The 18,825-nt window shown below is 54.3% G+C and overlaps 1 protein-coding gene and 1 long non-coding RNA gene across 45 annotated transcripts; one reads left to right on the top strand and one right to left on the bottom strand.

Annotated features, from left to right (window-relative positions):
- Nucleotides 1-6: 6 nt before the first annotated feature.
- LOC103544312 (ral guanine nucleotide dissociation stimulator-like) lies at nucleotides 7-9,955 on the top strand. 44 transcript variants are annotated; one of them, XM_070606918.1, is made up of 15 exons: nucleotides 7-20; nucleotides 487-597; nucleotides 1,350-1,460; nucleotides 2,489-2,670; nucleotides 4,026-4,219; nucleotides 4,464-4,741; nucleotides 5,500-5,715; nucleotides 6,070-6,173; nucleotides 6,676-6,745; nucleotides 6,853-6,879; nucleotides 7,810-7,878; nucleotides 8,312-8,386; nucleotides 8,940-8,972; nucleotides 9,339-9,460; nucleotides 9,667-9,955. In XM_070606918.1, the coding sequence occupies exons 3-15, from the start codon at nucleotides 1,365-1,367 to the stop codon at nucleotides 9,701-9,703; spliced, it is 1,503 nt and encodes a 500-aa protein (XP_070463019.1). In that variant the 5' UTR covers nucleotides 7-20; nucleotides 487-597; nucleotides 1,350-1,364; the 3' UTR covers nucleotides 9,704-9,955. The 44 variants fall into 44 exon arrangements, 38 of the variants coding, with proteins under 38 accessions (XP_070463019.1, XP_070463018.1, XP_070463010.1 ...); XM_070606917.1 differs by having other exon boundaries at nucleotides 7,801-7,878; XM_070606909.1 differs by having other exon boundaries at nucleotides 4,362-4,741.
- Nucleotides 9,062-17,157, bottom strand: LOC139081377 (uncharacterized). Its single transcript, XR_011536451.1, has 2 exons — nucleotides 10,856-17,157; nucleotides 9,062-10,417 (listed from the first exon to the last, which is right to left on the bottom strand). It is a non-coding gene; the product is annotated as an uncharacterized lncRNA (long non-coding RNA).
- Between the last annotated feature and the right edge of the window lie 1,668 nt (nucleotides 17,158-18,825).

Genomic DNA, 18,825 nt, shown 5'->3' with positions numbered 1-18,825 from the left:
TTGGCAGGAGGTACCCAAAGGTAATGTGGGGCAGCCCAGGGCAGCCCACTGTAGGGCAGGACACAACTCGGATCCCACCTGAGCAGCCCCATAGCCCTTGCACCTTGTGTGAGGGTTTGTGTGTGAGTGTCGGTGTGTGTGTGTACGCGTGGGCGCTGTGCGGGAAGGCAGCAGGTGAGGAGTGGGTCCCTCCTGGGCAGGAGGAGAGTGTTATGTGCTGTCAGCCAGGTGAGTCTGTCATATTGATACCCCGGGGCTTGGCTGGCAGCCTGAGCAGCTGGGTGCTGGGATCAAGCTCCTCTGCCCTTGTGTTAATCCTGAGCCGTAGAAGTTTCATCTAGTTCCCTCCCTGGTCAGATGTCTGTGCAGACGTCCCTCTGTGCCTGAATTAGGGAACAGAATTCCTCATGGGGGTGTCCCCCTGTGGCGATGTGCAGGCAGGCCCCTGATGCCTCCTGGCCCATCTGCCGGGCACTGTCTTTCCAGAACTCCACGCAGGAGATCTTTGAAGAGCTACATGATGGGTTCGACTTCTCTCCCTCCCTAGTCAAGGGGCAGGAGCAGCAGGCCGCCAGCAGCATCCTGTGCCGGTCTGAGGTGAGAGCAGGAGCAGAGGGTCTCCCCGCCCACCACCCCAAGATGTTCAGGTTGGGCCTGGAACCCAGGTCCGAATCTGAGCACACCCCTGGTGCCCTCACAGGGCTTTCCCACTGAGTGTCCTACGGCCTTACTCCCAAAGGAGTCTGGGCCTCCTCTCCTCCCCAGCCAGCTGAGGGCTCGGGTGGAAAGACACTCTCCACATGTTTCTTGGAATCGTAGAGGAAAGGTTTACTGTTGTTGTCACTTCTCACGAGGCCATGAGGACCTTAGCATTTTGCTCCTGTTTTGATTGATGTAACTTCCCGGCTGGGAAGCTGTAGCACTCAGCGCCACTGTCCTTGCAGACCTGCTCCAAGCCTCACAAATCATCACACTTGCTAGGCTGATTACACACAAAGAGCATGGGCGTGGATTACAGGATTCTATACATTTCTCTGCACCTTGTCATCTCACAAAACACTTCGAATCAGAGCAGTTTGTTACGTGCTGTAAAACTGGTGAGTCTGTGATATTCATACCCCAGGCTGGCAAGCTGAGCAGGTGGGTGCTGGGGATCAAGCTCCTCTGCCCTTGTGTTAATCCCGAGCCTTAGAAGTTTCATCTAGTTCCCTCCCTGGTCAGATGTCTGTGCAGATGTCCCTGTGTGCCTGAACTAGGGAACAGAAATTCTCATGGGGGTGTCCCCCTATGGCGATGTCCAGCAGGCTCCTGATGCCTCCTGGCCCGTCTGCCGGGCATTGTCTTTCCAGAACTCCACTCAGGAGATGTTTGAAGAGTTATGTGTTGGGTTCGACTTCTCTCCCTCCCTAGTCAAGGGGCAGGAGCAGCAGGCCACCAGCAGCATCCTGTGCCGGTCTGAGGTGAGAGCAGGAGCAGAAGGTCTTTACCCCCACCCCCCCAAGATGTTCAGCGTGGGCCTGGAACCCAGGTCTGAATCTGAGCACACCCCTGGGGCCCTCACAGGGCTTTCCCAACGGAGTGTCCTACGGCCTTGCTCCTGAAGGAGTCTGGGCCTCCTCTCCTCCCGAGCCAGCTGTGGGGTAGGGTGGAAAGACACTCTTCACGTTTCTTGGAATCATAGAGGAAATGTTTAATGTTGTTATCACTTTTCACGAGGCCATGAGGACCTTAGCATTTTGCTCCTGTTTTGATTGATGTAACTTCCCGGCTGGGAAGCTGTAGCACTCAGGCCACTGTCCTTGCAGACCTGCTCCAAGCCTCACGAATCATCACACTTGCTAGGCTGATTTACACATAAAGAGGATGGCGGTGGGATTACAGGATCCTATACATTTCTCTGCTACTTGTCATTGCACAGAACACGGCAACTCATTGTAGGCCGCTCAGGTCAGGAGCTGAGGCCTTAAGTGACTTCATCATATTCCACAGAGGAGGACATTTTGCACAGTGATTCAGCCTTTCGATGCTGTTGGACCTTGACATGACCCAATTCTGTTGCCATTTGAGCCAACACTGCAGGGCACATTTTAAGCGTGTCCGAATAGACTCTAAGTTTTCCAGGTCTGCCATGACATAGAACCGCAGATTGGCGGAAGGTCACTAATCATCTCTTTGCTCCTGTCTGTGGTGGGGATGTTCATTGATGACTCCCTGGGATAATGCTCTTACCTCAGGCTCTTAATGCACAGCGGTGCGATTGTTCCTCAGGTCACAGAATGCCTTGAAGGTACTGAGTGTTTGTCATTCCCCTAAAAATCAAATTGTACTTTTAAGTCCAAAACCATTTTCAAGGCGGGCTCTCGTCCCTCTTGCACAACTTCCTGAGGTGCTGGGAGGTTCTGGTCTGAGCTCCAGACCCTGATGCTCCTGGTGGTTCATGGTGATTCCACTGACTCTGTGTCCCTCCTTGTCCACGTGGTATGCCAAGGAACCCACCCTGTCCGTGGCTGAGGCCCGCACGATGCTGACCCTCAAGGCAGGCGCAGTGCAGAAGGTGGTAGGCTGCCTGCAACCATCTTTCCACGGCAGATCCATCTCCGTCACCACCTTCCCGTGTGTGTACCAGGCCTTCTACCCGACCCCACAGGTCCTGGACCAGCTGCTCCAGAGGTGAGTGCCCACCCCTCCACAGCACAGCAGGGAGTCTCCTACCTAATAAACGTGTGCCTTGGGAACGTCCCCACACCTCTCTGAGCGTCACCTTGCTCATCCGAATAGTGGGGTGGTAAGAGGGTAAACCTCACAGGGTCACTGAAGGAAATCACGGGAGAAAGCACGGCAGACGCTTGCCTGGTGCCGGACTCCACAGAAGGGGCTGCTGCTCATGCTGCGTGTCCTCACGCTTACAGCTTCCGTCCCCAGTGAGGAGACTCCCTGCCTCTCCCCTCGCTGGCCTGTGGCCTTCCTGAGTGTGGAAAAGTACATGAAAGCAAACTGTTTTCCTATTGGCAAGACAATTTAGCGAGTCCATCTAGCTGATCCTGGTCCTTGTCTTCGGTGCGGCCAGAGCAGTGGTCTCTGTGGGCAGCAGAGGAGACGCAGGCCCACTCAGAATTCTGGGAAGGCTCTGGATGGGGTTCATTCATTCAATACTATATGTTAAGCTCCTACTACATTCATACCCTTTCCTACACACTAAGGATGTCCAATGAAGGAAGCAGACACTATCCCTGGGGCTCAATTCTAGCCTGAGAGCTAGAAGCTCACTTCTGGGCATCGTGAGTATTCATGCCCAGAGGACGTTAGATGTCACACCCTCTTGGCCTCCTCTAGATATGGACGCATCCTCTCATAGTCAGACCACGATGACAGACTTCAAGGACCAACTAAGACCATGAGTGGTGTTGGGTCCAGAGGGAGGGCCTCCTGTGTCCACAGAAGGGGCTAGGAGACCATGGGGACTGTGGCTATGGATGGACTGGCAGACCCTGGATCTCACACCTCTTGGGGTTTCTGTGGGAGGCCTGAGGTCTGCGGTCTTCCCTACAGGAGGAAATGAATCAAAGAGACCTGTTCATGGGGTGCCAGTCCCGCCATGGGAAGCAGAGGAGAGGCTGGGCTGAGTCGGCCACTGAGAGACTCCTCGCTTCCACAGTTCCCTCTCCCTCTCCCTGCCCTCTGCACATGCACCTCTCCTAAGCACCGCCACTGGGGCCCAGAACAGTAGGTGGTGAGCAGCCTGGTCACAAATCTGCCTCCAACCTCAGTCCTGATGCTCGAGCGTGGAGGATGGGGCAGGCTATGTCCAGGCCCTTTGGGAAAAGAGTGTCAGGTGGAAGACCAGACTCACACAGGCTCTCTGTTAGATTGGCTGATGACCAGGCCTTCCAGTGCAAGGACAGCCACCCAGGGATTGGAGTGGCTGGTCCACCCTCTGGGGCTCAGGCACAGAGAAGGTGCTGTGGGAACACAGTGTGGAACAGCAGGCCAGGCCTGTGACTCTCTTCACACATGCCTCTCCCCAGTGCCCTCTCTCCCATCTGGGGCCCCCGGCCTCAGGAGAACTCCCAGGATATGTGGCAGATGCTGCGCCACTCCAGGATCAACCTGACGTTGGCGTATCTCCAGGACCTCTTGCCTGGCTCAGTCCTGAAGCACCAGGCCACCCCTCTTCTCATCCAGGTGGACCTTTTCCAGGCCACTGAGTTGGAGACAGAGGGTAAGGGAGACCGTAGGCTTGGAAGACTACCCCAGTGGGTGGGTCACGACTGGGGATTCATTTAAAGACAGTGGGATCTTTCCTGTTTGGGGAAAGGCACATGGAAAGCAACTTATGTAGCTGACCCTTTCTCTTTCTCCAGCTCCTGCCCCAGCTCCAGCACTTCTGCCAGGTGCAGAGGCAGAAAAGGGGCCACATCTGGAGCTGGACGGAACTCCAGTTCTATTTCTGCCATCACTTCTAGCGCTGGAACCGGCAGCAGCGCCCTCAGCTGCTCCAGACCCCGAGCGAGTGCCATCAGCAGCCCCAGCCCAAGTGCCAGGTCCTGAACTGGACTCAACGGGACCAAGGGGTCTGCTGGGATTTCCACCTCAGGCTCCAGTAACAGCCGCAGACTCAGCTCCGGTTCCAGAGGCTTCCCACCCCTGTCGAGTGACCGGGAAGAAGCAGCCCGATGGGAAGCCTAGCCTCATGGCCTTCTCCCCAAGGGACGTGGCAGAACAGCTGACGGCCATTGACGCGGTGAGCACCCGGGCTCTCAGGGCGGGGTGGGGCAGGCCACCCCTATGCCATCAGCTGGCCCAGACCTGCTTTTCCCTGTGGCGGCTCCTGTGACCTGGGTCCCAATCCCAGCTCCACCACTTCCCAACCATGGGATCTGGGCAACTCCCCAGCCTTCGTGTTCCACCCTCACACTGTAGAGATGGGGACCAAGAGGCCCTGCTGGACAGAGGGGCTGAGCACATGGAGTGAAGTAGAACACAGAGGAAGCCTGGTGGGGCCTGGCCCGAGAGGTCGGGGAGGAGAACTCACTGTGTGCAGCCAGGAACTCAGGCGGTCCAGCCATCTGCTCGGGATGCTCAGCAGCCTCAGCATTTGTGATGCACCAGACGTGTACTTCACTAAAAGGGAGACAACCTGACAAAGCCCGTGGGTGTAGCTGGCACAGGGGAATGTGCAGCGGAATGGGGCCTGGGACCAAGGATGCTCAGGATGCAGGGAGATGCCCCCTTGGGAGGAGCCAAGCGGAGCAGCCCTCTGGAGCTTGCAGTTTGTGGGGGTGGGCTGTGTGTAAATGCTCCTGTCCTTTCCCCACCAGTCTGGAGTCCCGGGTCCTCCTGTGCTGGGTGCTCTCAGTGGAAGAACAATGAAAGCGAGGGGCTCCCACCACGCTGAGAACACATCCTCAGCTTCCTGAGCCCCTCCTTAGACCGGTGACTCCTGCTTGGACACTCAGCTGGGCTGTGGCAGGGCTGAGTGACACTCCCCCTCCTCCCCAGGAAGTGTTCAAGAACGTCGAGCCCTCTGAGTGTCTGGGCTCCACCTGGGGCAAAAGAAACCGGCCCGGACATGAGAACGTGGCACCCACCGTCTGGGCCACAGTGGTGCAGTTCAACAGAGTAGTAAAGTGTGTCATGACGTCCTGCCTTGGGGACCCAAACGTGACGGCCCGGGGCAGGGCCAAGGTTCTGGAGCGGTGGATCGAGGTGGCCAGGGTATGCGGGGGGAGACCCTCTCCAGAGCCGTGGAACTGCCCCTTCTCCTTGATCAGCTCTCAGGACTGAAGGCTGCACTCTAAGCCCCTGCACAGTCGCTAGGTCCTTCCTGTCAAGGGCACACTGACCTTGACTCGCATGTCCCAGTGGTGGGATGCTCACTTCCTCCCTGGCTCCTTCCTACTTTGAGCGAAATTCCTCCTCCTGGAAGTGTTACTCTTTGGTCCACCTGTGCCCACCCTGGCGCCCTGGCCATCTGTCCCACTCAGGAGGGGAGAGTGGAAGGGAGGGGGACTGAAGCCAGAGCAGACAGGGCTCCTGCTCCCCCTCCCAGCTCCTCCTCTCCCTCCTCAGGAGTGCCGAGCCTTGAGGAACATCTCCTCCCTGCACGCAGTCCTCTCGGCTCTGCAGAGCGTGCCCATACACAGACTGAAGAAGACCTGGGGGAAGGTGTCCAGGTGGGGAGGCCTCTCCGCAGGAGGACCAGGGGGAGGAGGGAGCTCCCACGTGTCTGCCATTGCCCTCTCGTCGGCTGGAGCTTCCTGGGTGGCAGTAAGCCCTGGGCACAGGGCCTGGGTGGGTGTGCAGTGTCCCTGATCCTCACTGGCAACTTAGGCCCCCAGTTCTGCTTCAGGAATCAGGTTCCCTGGATGTCACATAGTAGGTTGAACCAAAGTGGAGATTTTCAAGTGTTTGCCATACAGCAACAGAACTCTGTGCCCAGTGGAAAACCAAACTGGTCAAAATACAGCTGCTGCATAGAAAAGGGAGTGGCAGCCCCAGGTGACCAACATGAGAGCCCCCTCTGCAGTCCCATGGTGACGTCAGTGCTCAGAGGACCCCCACGAAAATCCTCATTCAGGCAGTTTGGATTTTCCAGATTCTCATCGAGAAGGGACTTGCACTTATGCCCCCTGCCCCATTGTTCCTGAGTTTCTCCTTCCTCCTTTCCCCCCTCAGGAAGAGCTGCCGAAAATTTAAAAAGCTCTGTGATGAGGACAACTCCCTTAGCTGGGAGCTGCTCATCAAGGTAGAGTGGAGGCTGGCATGTGGAGGGAGAGGCGGGGTGTGGGGAAGGGGGACGGGGCAGGATGTGGACGGTCATTTCTCACTTGAAGTTTCTGTGTACAATTCCAGTCTTCCCTGGATGAACAGGAAGATGGGGTATGTTTGGTCCATGGGCAGGTGGGGGAGGTGTTTGTGGGGTGGGAAGCCCCGGTCATGGCAGGAAGTGGGGGTGTCTGGGCTGATCCCGGAGGGGATGCTGAGCTGGCCGGTTGAGCAGGGGCTGCCTTCCATTTTGGTCCACGCTGTCAGCACTTAGATTCTTCCAGGCTGTTGCGTGGATGGGGTGGACGGGCGTATGTTTCTTCCCTGAACCAGCTCAGTGTGTCTTTAGGAAGCCAGGCCCCCACTGCTCCTTCTGTCTTCACCACTTCTCCACGAGGAGGGCACCCTGCCTGCCCTCGGGATGGGCACTGCCAGGCATTCCCCCAGGCCAGGTGGACAAATGGGCTGCCCAGCCTTGAGTCTGAATGGCTGGAGCATGACAGATGTTTGTGCATGTGTGACTCCCCACTGGCCCTACCACGGTCCCTGCTAGTCTGTCCCTGTCAGGAACACTCACCTGGGTCCTAGTCAGCAGTAACTGGTGCCCAGGTGGCTTATGGGAAGTGTCCAGGAAACTGGTGGTGCTCGGTGGATCTTTCCTGAGTGGACCTCATAGGCTTCACATGAAAGAGAAACCGAAGTGTCCTCTCAGCCCCGCCCCACCCTTTCACGCCGGGTGGGGTGAGAGCCAGAACCATGTAGACCGTCACTGACGCTGAGTCCTCAGGAGACCCTGCGAGGTAGGGGGAGTTGTCACACTTTCCAGATGAGGAGGCTGACTCAAGGAGGACAGGCGTTCGGCCCAAGGTCACACAGCGAGAGTGTTGGAGCTAGGATTGTTCTAGAATCAGAGTGTGCTGGAGGATGGAGTAGCATGGGTACCAGCTGACTTGGTTCAGACGTCCAGGGCTGAGGTCAGAGGGGCTGAGGAGAAGTGGGGTGAGGGGAGGATGGCCTCCTTGACCCTGTCCTCAGTCCTGGCAGAAGCAGCCCTCCAAGTTTGCCACCCTGCTGAGGACCCTGCAGAGAGGCCGGAAGAGGCAGCAGCAGAAGGTGAGTGCGCCTGTGGGGAGGGGCTCCAAGGTCAGAGGAGGGGACTCTGCCCTCCCAGCTGGGGGCTCCAATCCAGAGAGGGGGCCTTCCTCCTGCAGCCCTCCTCCTGTTGCCGCAGAGCCTGACACCCGCCCTTAGAAGTGACCAGGAGGAGGGCCTGGGGAGCTGCAGCAGGGTGGGTCGGGAGAGTGGAGGGGCCAAGGATTAAAGGCCCTGTGACCAGCCAAAAGCAGGCCCTGGGAGGTGACCAGGAGGAGTCTGGTGTTCTTGGAGGGTGAGGGGTGGGGATTGAGGGCCGGCTATAAAGGATTTGAGGCTGCTCCGTGTGGGGACCCTGGGCTGGGCCAGGAGGCTGAGCATGAGGAGTTTTCAGGGGAGGGTCATGGGGACACCTGAGACCAGGGCCTCATCCCATCTAATCCCAATGGCACAGGGCATCGTCCCCTTCCTGGGCACCATGCTAACTGACCTGATCATGCTGGACACTGCCATGGAGGATTACGTAAATGTGAGTGAGGCCGGGGGCCAGAAGGGGATGACCAGGTTGGGACTTGGGAAGACACAGTCCCAGTACCAAGACCTGAGTGGTCAGAATGTGGTAACTTCCTGTCATGACAGCCTCCCAGGCTCCCCTGTGGGCTGGGACAGTGTGCCCCTCTTAGGGATGAGGGAACGAAGGCTCCACGTGGAGCCCGTCCCGGGTCCCCAGGCTGGCGAAGCAGCAGAGCTGCCCGCCTGCAGAGCCGCATGGGCTTTGTTGGAGGCGAGAGAGAAGTCAGCCTCCAAGTCAGGCAGCACACTGCTGGAGCTGTCCCTTCCTGCCTGAGGACTCAGCCTCCCTGTCCGTCATCAGAGGGGCTTGGGCTACAGGGTCTTTGAGTGTCGGCCCCCATGTCCTCCCTTCTCTGGAGCCCAGAGCCTGGCCTGGGTCCAAGTCCTGTTTTCTGTCAGGCCCAGCCCCCTCCTGGACCTGGAGCTGGGCACCATGAGAAGGGGTGTGCACGGGGGCTGGTCATAGCTAGGGGGCTCGTTCTGATGGACTTTTGCTGTCTGCCTTCCAGGGCAATGAGATCAACCACGAGAAAAAGAAAAAGGTGAGCAGCTGTGGCCTTCCATGTCAGGGAGGAGAGGGGCGTGGAAACCAGAGACGCCCCTGGGCGGAACTCTCCTGGGCACCGCCCGCTGCATCTTACATTTATTGAGAGTGTTGGATGACAGAGAATCAGGAGACCCATCCAGTGGGGGGGTGGGGGCAGCGGTGGGCATCAAGCAAAACTTCCTGCGGGAGGGGCTTCTACCCATCTCTGAGAACAGGTAGGTCCTGCGTGGAATTGGAGGGAAGGAGGGTCCCATGTGAGCAAGGACCCAGGACCAGCCCCTTGCCCCACTCCTCACCCCCTGAAGACCCTGCAGCATCCCCAGCAGGCTCTGTCTGCATCCTCTCCTCCCTCTGGTGCCAGGAGCACAAAGTGATGATGGAGATCGTGCAGCTCCAGGAGGCTGCAGAGAATTACAACCTAGAGCCCCAGGAGCGATTCAGGGCCTGGTTCTGGGACATGGAGCAGCTCAGTGAGGACGAGAGGTGAGGCTGGACAGGACATGGGGAGGAACAGGTGCACTCTCCCTGCTGGCCAGTCCGGAGAGCCTGAGTCCATGACTCCCTTGTCAGCCCTGACCTGTCGCATGGCGATGGCTGGGGAAGCTGGGCTCCAGCTGCTGGGCAGATGCCGGGAAGGACACCAGGGCTGTGGATTGTGGGAGGCTCACAGGTGCCACTCTATCCTGTAGCTACAGCCTGTCCTGCCAGCTGGAGCCCCGGTGCTAGTTGGCCAGCAAATCTCTCCAGGCCCAGAGAGCATGGCCATCATGAAGCTGAGGAGAGAGTGAGCGTCCCGTTGTCGTATGACCTCTTCCTTAGCAGCAGGGGCCCAGCTGGGGCACTCAGGGTGCAAGGGCCCCACCGCCTGCCACCCCTTCCTGAGGCCAATTTCCATCTCTGTAGGGGTGAGAATCACTGCTTGTAAATAGTTCATGCCAGATTTGCAGACTGTTGTATTAAAGTCCTGTTTCTCTTAGAGCCTGGGAGTGGTGGTTCTTTCACATTCTGTGCTAATTTAAACGCTGTCCAGACTCTCAGATTCCTCACTGGAGTAAGACATTTTGCAGTCATCCGATTATTGTGTGTGGGAGAGGGGGGAAGGTGCAGCCCCTCCCTGGCTGCTGAAGGAGACCCCCAAGTGCCCCTCCTCAGAGGACAGGTCCGTGTCAGCATCGTGAAGCTGGGCCAGGAGCAGAGACAGCCCCTCAGACCCCTGAGATGGGAGGTCGAGGTGTTTTCTCAGGCCGAGCATCCACCACGGAAATGTGGGGGGCCCTAAAGCCACCACTTGCCAGGCCCACTCTGTGCCCCAGGAGAGGGGCTGCCCGTCCACACTCTGGAGGGAGAGGAAACATTTCCTGCGTCTCTTGTGGACGTGTCTCTGGACCCCATGTTGGGAACTTGTAGTTTTCTAGTTCAGCCTCTGGAAACGCATCAGCTCTAAGTGGGGAAAACACGTAAGGAGATCAAACCGTGCGTGTGGAGAGGACAAGGCCAGGGGAAGGTCATTTGTGCAGGGACTTTGGGCAGGCAGGACCTCCCCTCCTCAGTGTCCCCCTGGGGCTCCATGCTCACCCTTTCCCTGGCCTGGAATCCTGCTGGGAACTTGTCCCCAGCTCCGAAGTCCTCTCCCTGCTCGTCTCCTCTCCAGGGGAACACTTGTGGTGCAGCCGTCCAGGCTCCAGCTGGGCCCCGTTCCCGACACCCTCCTGCTCCCTGTGACCCAGGACCCCAGCCCCTGCACTTCCTTCTTCACTCTTGTCAAGTCAGAAGTCCCCTCAAGGCCCCACCCTCCCTCAGGTGCCTCACAGCCACTCCTCCCTGGCTGGCCTGATGGACCAGGATGGGTTCTGACAGGCGGGATAAGGGTCCATGTACCTGGCCAGACGAAACCCCCACTCGGTCCCTTGCTGACCAAGGTGACTTCCGGGTCTGTGTGGTGCTGACGTCCTTGGTCTAGGAGATCCGTCCGTCACACCCTGAGTCATGTTATTCCTGACTTGTCCTACGTTCTGGCTGGGCCCGAGCCCATAGACCTTTGCCCCTGGGATGGCTGTGCTCTTATCCGCAGTCTTGTGCTGTGGTTACCTCCTGGGCTGTGTGAGCCATTTCTGTTGGGGGCTTTGAAAGCTGAGGCTGAGAGGGGCAGGTGTAGGGATGTCCTCCAGGGGAATGCCACCCAACTATGATCTCTGGGCATCCATGGACACGGCCTTGCCTGTTTAAATCCTGAAGGGCTGGCAGTATGGGTGGACAAGAGCCACTGCGCTGAGTTCACCCAGAGTCCCCACCCGGTGATCAGCAGCTCAGGGGTCACCGCCGAGTATTGTGAACGTGCTCCCACGGAAACACCCAGTCACAGCAAGACCCAGATGACTTGTTTAGCGGTTCAGAGCTCTCCCCTCTGGATGGAGGCTGCCAGTGGCCCTCAGACACACAGGGGGCCTGGCCTCTGCCAGCGTGGCCTTCAGGCTGCGGCAGGGACGGAGCACACATCCTGGTTGCCCATGGCCTCCCTGACAGGGCACAGCCATCCAAGAACGTGACTGGCTACACGGCAGACCATCCTTTACCTCCAAGAGCAAGAGAAGCGCCAGGACCCAGGGCTGAGCAGGGCCGGGGAAGGCAAGAGGTCTAGGTTAAGAGTCTTTGTGCGTATCCACTCATTTTGCCCTCAGAATAATTTGGAGTGTTGTGGGTAATATCCCAGGTTTTTAATAACGTAGAGGAAGCACAGAAAGGAGGAGTAATTGGCCGTTGTCACCCACACCATCTGGCCTGTCCTCCTCAAACATGCCTGGGCTCTCTTGCTCCCTCACCTCCGCTCTTCTTGCCCGCACCTAGAATGCCTGCCCACCGCATCTCTGCCCCCTCAGACAGATGGCTTAGCCAGGGACTCCATCTTGACGCAGGGAACCTGTTGTCCTCGATGTGACCAGGGCCCAGGTCAGTTCTGAGTTGGTCCCCCTCCCTTGGCCGTGAGAGACAGAGAGAGCTCAGTGTGTGCCTGATTGTCCTACCAGATTAGAGGCTGAAGTCATGAATTTCCTTCTATCCCACCCACCATCAGGCCCAGAAACGAAGGAGTAACTGGAATCTTGTTGGATTGGGGGCACATTTTGTGCCAGAGAAGAATAGCGTCACACAGTTAAAGGGTCCTGGTGTGAGACTTTACGACGTTCTTCAGTGACACAAAGTTCTGCCGTGTAGTCTCACTAGCTGTTTCTTAACAAGCATCCCCCCAAGGCTGCTCCTGACCACAGAGAGTGGGAGTCAGAACTGGGCAAAGTTTCATCATCAGAACTCTTCACTGGTCTGTGGTCTTTTTGCCAAGAGAGTGAAACAGACCAAGGGAGACGTCCCTGCTCCCCGCAGTTCTCGTGCCATGAGTGCCATCCCACCCCATTGCAGGGGACAACTGCTGGGTAGTCGGGCCTTCTCTCAGGGGCAGACATTTTGGAATGGCCTGGGAGCAGATTTGGGAAGTCAGCGTCAGCTCTCCGACCATGTCTCCAGAATCTTCACGAGCTCACAGGAAGCAGGACCTGGTTTTGAGTTTCTGAGCATGACTACACTAAGGTGGTCACTCAGGGCCTTGCCCAGGAGGCACCTCCTCCTGGAAGCAGCCGAGATGCAGGGACCTAGGCTAGCATCAGAGCAGGTGGCCTGGGGGAGTGGCAGCTTGTCTGTGGTACTCAGAGGCTGTTTAAAAGCATCCTGGATGGTAGGAGGTGTGAAAGAAGGAGCTGGACCAGGACTCGTGGGGAGCTGAGGATGGCTGGAAGGATGTGAGGTTGTCACACAGAGCTGGGTGTCCACCGTGATGGAAACAGAGGTGAACAGAGGCCAGGGCAGTGCTGAGTGTCCACAGACCAGTCAAAGCCAACTGGTGGGCTTCCCAGCAGAAGGTAGAGCCCAGTAACAGGGGTGTGAGGGGTGGGAGCAGACAGTACACAGCCTGGAGCGGGCAGGAGTTGGAGGCCCAGAGAGCTTGTGGTGAACAACAGGGCACGTTAAGGAAAACGGGGCCCCATCTCAGAGAGCAGCAGGCATGCAGCCTGGGCGACGGATGGAGCCTCAGACAAACAGGGCTGGAGCCCTCAGCCAGCACGACTGGAGTTCATTTCCAGAAAAAAGAGAGGCTCCCTGCCACGAGGACACGACCACGAGGCTTCGGGGGTCCCATAGCCAGGCTGGAGGGGCTAAGCCTCCTGATGTCCTGGGTGGAAGGGCTCCCAGGGCATGGGGTATGGAGCAAGGGGGCAGGGAAGGGGCACCCGAAACACCTCAGGAGCCCAGGGGAGCCTAGGGTGCTTGTTCCCTGGTGTCCACCCCAAGCGTGGATTCAAACGGGAGTGCTGACCTGCTGAGTGGTTCAGGCCCCAGGGCCTGCTGGCCTGCTGCCCCTTCCTCGCCCTGTGGCCTGGGACCGGGATGTGAGAAAAGCTGCTGAGCACGGGCTTGGTGTGACCATGGCCCACAGAGGGCATGCCAACCACACTGAACCCTGCATCCAGGAGGCATGTGAGGCCCGGCAGCACCTCTCAGGAGGGCCCAGGATGCGTTTTTCGTGTCCTAACGACGGCAACAATAGTTCCCTAGTGGAATGTGTCCTTATGTGAATGTAGCAATGAGGCAGACGGAGCTGGAAGGAGGCACAGAGATCCCATGCTAACCTGTGCATTGTATGGGGAACCTGAAGTGCAAAGGGCCCAGGAGCCGCTGCGGCTCATGTGGAGAAGCTCAGTCACTCAGCGAATGGATGGGGGCGTGAGCGCACACGGGCCAGAAACCAACACCAACTACCTTTGCTCCATGCACATCGCTCTGATTTTGAAGTGTTTCAGCTGAATAGACCATTTTCTTAACTAAACAAATGTCCAACTGATGCCCCCACTGATTCTGAAGGGGCCTCTTTCTCAAACTCTCAGAGCCACGCTGGCGGGCATGAGACCGCTCCTTGTCCCGACGGAGCTCCGCTGCCTCTTTCTGCCTCCAGCGTCCCTCACATGTGTGGCAATCTTCCTCTCTTTTGTCTGTGGGACACCTACCACAGCATGGCTTGATGAACAGGGCATAAGTCTGCGCCTAGGATTTGAACCTGTGAATCCTGGGCAGCCGAAATGAAGCATTTGACTCAGCCACTACACCGCCGGGTTGGTTTTAATGCTTAAATATTCTTACGACATAAATGTGATGGAAAACTATGGCGCCTGTGTATTTTAGTTGGGGATATAACGCCTCCTTACTTTTCTACAGGATTCTGCAGCATTGTCTTGCGCCTTCTCAGCCTCAGCCTGGAATCAGCCTTTTCCTCAAGGAGCACTGGCTCCTTGTATGAGACCATGGCATTAAAAACGTGCATCTGTGAGCTCAGTGTGCTGGTTGCTCCGGGGTGTCCTTGCTTCTTGGCCCTCTCGGTGGCAGGATGCTTAAGTTAGGCTGGTGTGCTGACCTTACCGTGTGTACACTGTCTGCTGTATATGTGTCTATATGGAAACAGCCATGTTTAGATTAAGGTCAACGTCAGTTCAGAGCACGGCTTCCCAGTCGAACGCATGGCCACATGGAGCCCTCCAGCCCGCGCCCTGCCCTCCCCGAAGCCTGCCCCTGCAGTAGTGGAACCCTGGCTCCTGCCGTCTGACGACCACTCAGTCCTTTCTCCAATCCCGGTCTAGATGCATAGGGGCCTCACAGTTATTAACCAGTAACTGTTGAGAAAGAACTTTATCAAGTAGGGCTCTCTGCTTGCTCGGTGTCTTTTCCTGTAGTTGTACAGATTCCAGTCATTTCCAAAGGTCCTTAGGTCAGCACCACTTCCCCCACCACTTGCAGTGAGTTTGTTTCTTCCATTCTCAATACGGTTAGACTCTCTAGTCTCATCTGCATTCCATCCAAGGATCCACCCACCTAAATCATTTTACTAATTTGTGTAAGTCAAGATTTGCTCTTTCCACTGTAAAAATCTGGGGATTTTGTCAAAGGCAGAGAGGCAAGTATCCGCCATTAAAGCATCCCACGGATTTCCTGACCTCTTCATCCCTCTCCCCCGACCCCAGCCCTGCACAGCTCTGGGAAGCTGATCTGTGTATCAAATTGATAGCTTTGTGTTTGCAGAATGCCATATCAATGAGACCGTACTCTACCCAGCCTTCGCAGATGCTTCTTTCTGTTAGAAAGGTGAATTTGAGATTCCTCCATGTGTTTTCATCTTGATAGCTCTTTCAGTGTTGGCACCTGATAGCATTACATTGCATGGATGTACCTCATTTGGGTGTCCTTTCATTTATGGAAGGTTATCTTTGTTCATTCAAGTTCCCTGCCTGTATAAATGAGGTGCAGTCTATATATGTGTGCTGGCTTTTTTGTTGACGTTCTATTTGAAAACATTGTGTAAATACCTAGGAAGATGGTTGAGGGATCACGTGTTAAGATGATGTTTAGCTCTGTAAGAAAGTGCCCAAGTGTCTTCCACAGTGGCTGCACCACTCGGCATGGGCAGCAGTGACGACAGAGAGTCTGTGCCGTCCTACCCCCCAGCCATGAATTGATCTCGTCTATTTGTGTGTCGAGGCGTCTCACTTTGTTTCAACTTGCTTCTCTCTAATGATAAGTGATTTTGAGCATCTTCTTGCATGCTTATTGTATGCTTACACCTTCATTAGCGAGGTGTCTGTTCAGATCTTTAACCATTTTTCATTGGAATGTTTGTTTTCTTATTGTTGAATTTATGATGCTTTGTACATTTTAATACAAGCCCTTTCTTAGATAGGCTTCTTCCAAAGATTTCGCACAGTCTAGGGTTGGTCTTTTTCTTCTCTTAACAGTGATTGTCACAGAGTAGAAAATTTTAATTCTAACAAAGTCCACCTTAACTGGATTTTTCTTTGAAGACTCGTTCTTTCAATGTTGAAGATAAAAGGTCATTATGAAAACTCAGGTCATATCTTCTCCTTTGCTAGTTCTAGAATTTTGATAGTTTCGCAGTTTATGTTTACATCCATGAACAATTTTTGTGAATATTTGTGTCATGTGAAAAGTTGGCATCTTTGTTAAGTTTTTTCCATATGGTCACCCGATTGTGCCATCACCATTTGTTTAAAAGACTAACTTTTCTCCATCAAATTGCCTCTGATCTTTTGACAAAGATCAGTTGCCCATGTTTGTGAGTCTATCTGTGGACTCTGTATTCTTTTCCATTTATCTCCTGGCACATTCTTACCCCAGCATCACACTCCCTGTACCTTTCTAAATCCTGGGAATGTTCATCACCATTCTACTCACAATAGTGGAGAACTGGAAACAACCTCAACTTTCCATCAAATAGGATAGATAGGTAACTTGAGTATATTTACACAATGGAATACTACACAGCAACAAAAAGCAATAAGCTCCTGCCACCTGCAGCAACAGTGTGACTCTCCCAGACATCATGATGAGTGAAAGAGCAGGACAGAAAAGACCACCCACTAGGATCCTACTTCTATCTCTGGTGGTAGACCTCAGCATAGCCATTTCCCAGGAGGAGGGTTGTGACAAGGGAGGGGCACAAGGGGTGGAGGCATGGGAAATATTCTACATCCTGCCCTGGGCGGTGGTACACAGGTTGTATGCTGTTGACTGAGTGAAAGGTCCTGGTGACATTAGTGATGGAGTTCATTCAATACTCGGGGTGAGGAGTGGGACCCCGAGAACCAGTTCCACAGGGTGCTCTGAGGGGACTGCTCCGAGGGTGTGAGCAGTCAGTGTACTGTGCAGGGAAGAGGAGAAGAGGGAAAAAATTTGTGACCAAGTTTCATCTATGTCAAAAAAGGATACGGTGCATCTGGGTGACATAAACAAGCATCTTCAGTCACACATCAAACAAGTTCAGAGACGCTGACGTTATCTACGTGTGGAGGGAGACGAGGACCAGGGTCGTTAACTATTCCCACAATCTCTAAGCAATGCAGCGGGGGAGGGTGAGAGCGAGCTGCCCTTCACCTCTTCCTGCTCTGCAGAGGTCCAACTGGCGTCTTCAGTCATGAGACGTGGGGACGCAAGGTCGTGTGACACAGGCTGAAGACGGCCTGCACGGCTCCTGCGCAGCACAGCGTGGGTGTTATCGGACTGACTTAACGCCTATGCAGTTTGCGGGCGAGATTCACCCACTGGGCCAGGGAGAGGGGTTCCAGAAACCTGTCCACAAGACATAAGTGACACTTGTGCAGCTGCATACTTCATATTCACGCAATTCTCTGAATGTATGTTATAACCCAATGACACATTTTAAAGTCAAAAATCAAGTAACAAACACACAGCACAGAATGTTATCACTTGATATCCTAGAACACAGAAAGCATCCCCAAGTCATAGGAATGATCAACAATAAACCGGAAAAATGATGTGATTCTGAAATGTAAATGTTCCAGAACCAGGAAGATCACAGGATAGGTAGAGATCGGCTTGGGACTGACCGCAGGCACAGCCTGTGACTCTGGGCGACAGCTCCCTGGACCTCACTTCCTGCTGATTAACACTGGTGTTAACAACAAGGTAATTACATCTGAATTTGTCTAATATGGTGTCTGCACATACACTTTCATCAATAATTGTTACAGCAAGTACGTCAGTCTTTTCTACAGTGACTCCCATGTTTTGAAGCGTGAGCATCTACTTCAGTTTTTCCCAGTGAAAGTCTTTTTAGTTTTAAGTAGAAACATTTTCAAGCACATGGAGAAGTAGAGAGAAAAGGGTAATAACTACCCTAATACATCCATCAACCTATTTAATAATTAACATTTTGTTATATTTGGCACATTATTTGTCTGAATTAGACTCTTTTAAAATCCATCTTATTATGGAAAGGCTGAGTATTAAAAAACAGAGGAGTATAAAGAATTGCCATGTACCCAGCACCCAGCCTCTATCATTATGAAGTCATGGCTCATCTTGTTTCTGTTATAACCCCACCTCTTTTCCCACTTCCCACCCCCAAATTAGGTAGAGACAAATCTCAAATAGGATATCATTTCATGCACAAATATTTAAATACACATCACTAAAAGAAAGGACTTTGTAAAATATAGCCACCAAAGCACTGCCATACCCTAAAAAATTAACAGTAACCTAAGGCCTGAGAATGTGCGTTTGTAACAAGCTCCCGAATCATGCTGATGCTGGTCTGTGAAGCCATGTTGGGTGGCACTGCTCTAGTTTCCCACAGTCCAGAGTTAGCTAGCTGTGTCCCCATGGAGACTTTGAATCTGTTTTTCTGCTCCTCAGGCATTTTGTTAAAATTGACTCAGCTAGATTCAGACATCAAATTTGTAGACTTTCATCAGGAGGCACCATGTCTGGCCATCTCTCTTTGAGACCTTTGTAGCCACCAATGACCATTCCTAGATCTGTTGTTTCATTAGAGGGTGCAAAATGGTTATGCCCTCACTCTATGGATCCTTCTTCATTCATTACCTGGCTCATTTCTATAAGGAGACTTTCTCTCATCAACTGTTTGAATACCCTAAGGTAGGGTTCTTACAGAAGTCAGGATAAATGCTTGAATCTCTCTTTTCATTAACCCATTTTCCAAAGATTGTGTTGGTTCTCTAGCATCCTGAGCCACCAAAGGGATGTTTTCTGTTTGCCTTTTTTTTAATCTATCCTAGTGAATTCGTGAATACAGTCATGCCCGGTATAATGACGTTTAGGTCAACGACAGACCATGTATATGTCGGTGGTCCTGAAAGATTAGTACCATAGAGCCTAGGTGTGAAGGAGGCTATCCCACCTAAGTTAGTGTAAGTACACTCAGTGATGTTCACACAAGGGCAACACTGGCTAAGGATGGATTTCTCAGAACATATCCC

The sequence above is a fragment of the Equus przewalskii genome, unplaced genomic scaffold (assembly GCF_037783145.1).
Source record: "Equus przewalskii isolate Varuska unplaced genomic scaffold, EquPr2 contig_R1855, whole genome shotgun sequence".
NCBI classification, from domain to species: domain Eukaryota; kingdom Metazoa; phylum Chordata; class Mammalia; order Perissodactyla; family Equidae; genus Equus; species Equus przewalskii.
This window is presented reverse-complemented; position numbering and strand designations above follow the sequence as displayed.

Excerpts from the sequence above, each read along its gene's own strand:
- LOC103544312 (XM_070606891.1), top strand. The coding sequence starts at position 430 with ATGTGCAGGCAGGCCCCTGATGCCTCCTGGCCCATCTGCCGGGCACTG. Across the intron at positions 598-1,349 it reads GCATCCTGTGCCGGTCTGAG|AACTCCACTCAGGAGATGTT; the intron begins GTGAGAGCAGGA and ends TTGTCTTTCCAG. Across the intron at positions 4,742-5,499 it reads AGCTGACGGCCATTGACGCG|GAAGTGTTCAAGAACGTCGA; the intron begins GTGAGCACCCGG and ends CCTCCTCCCCAG.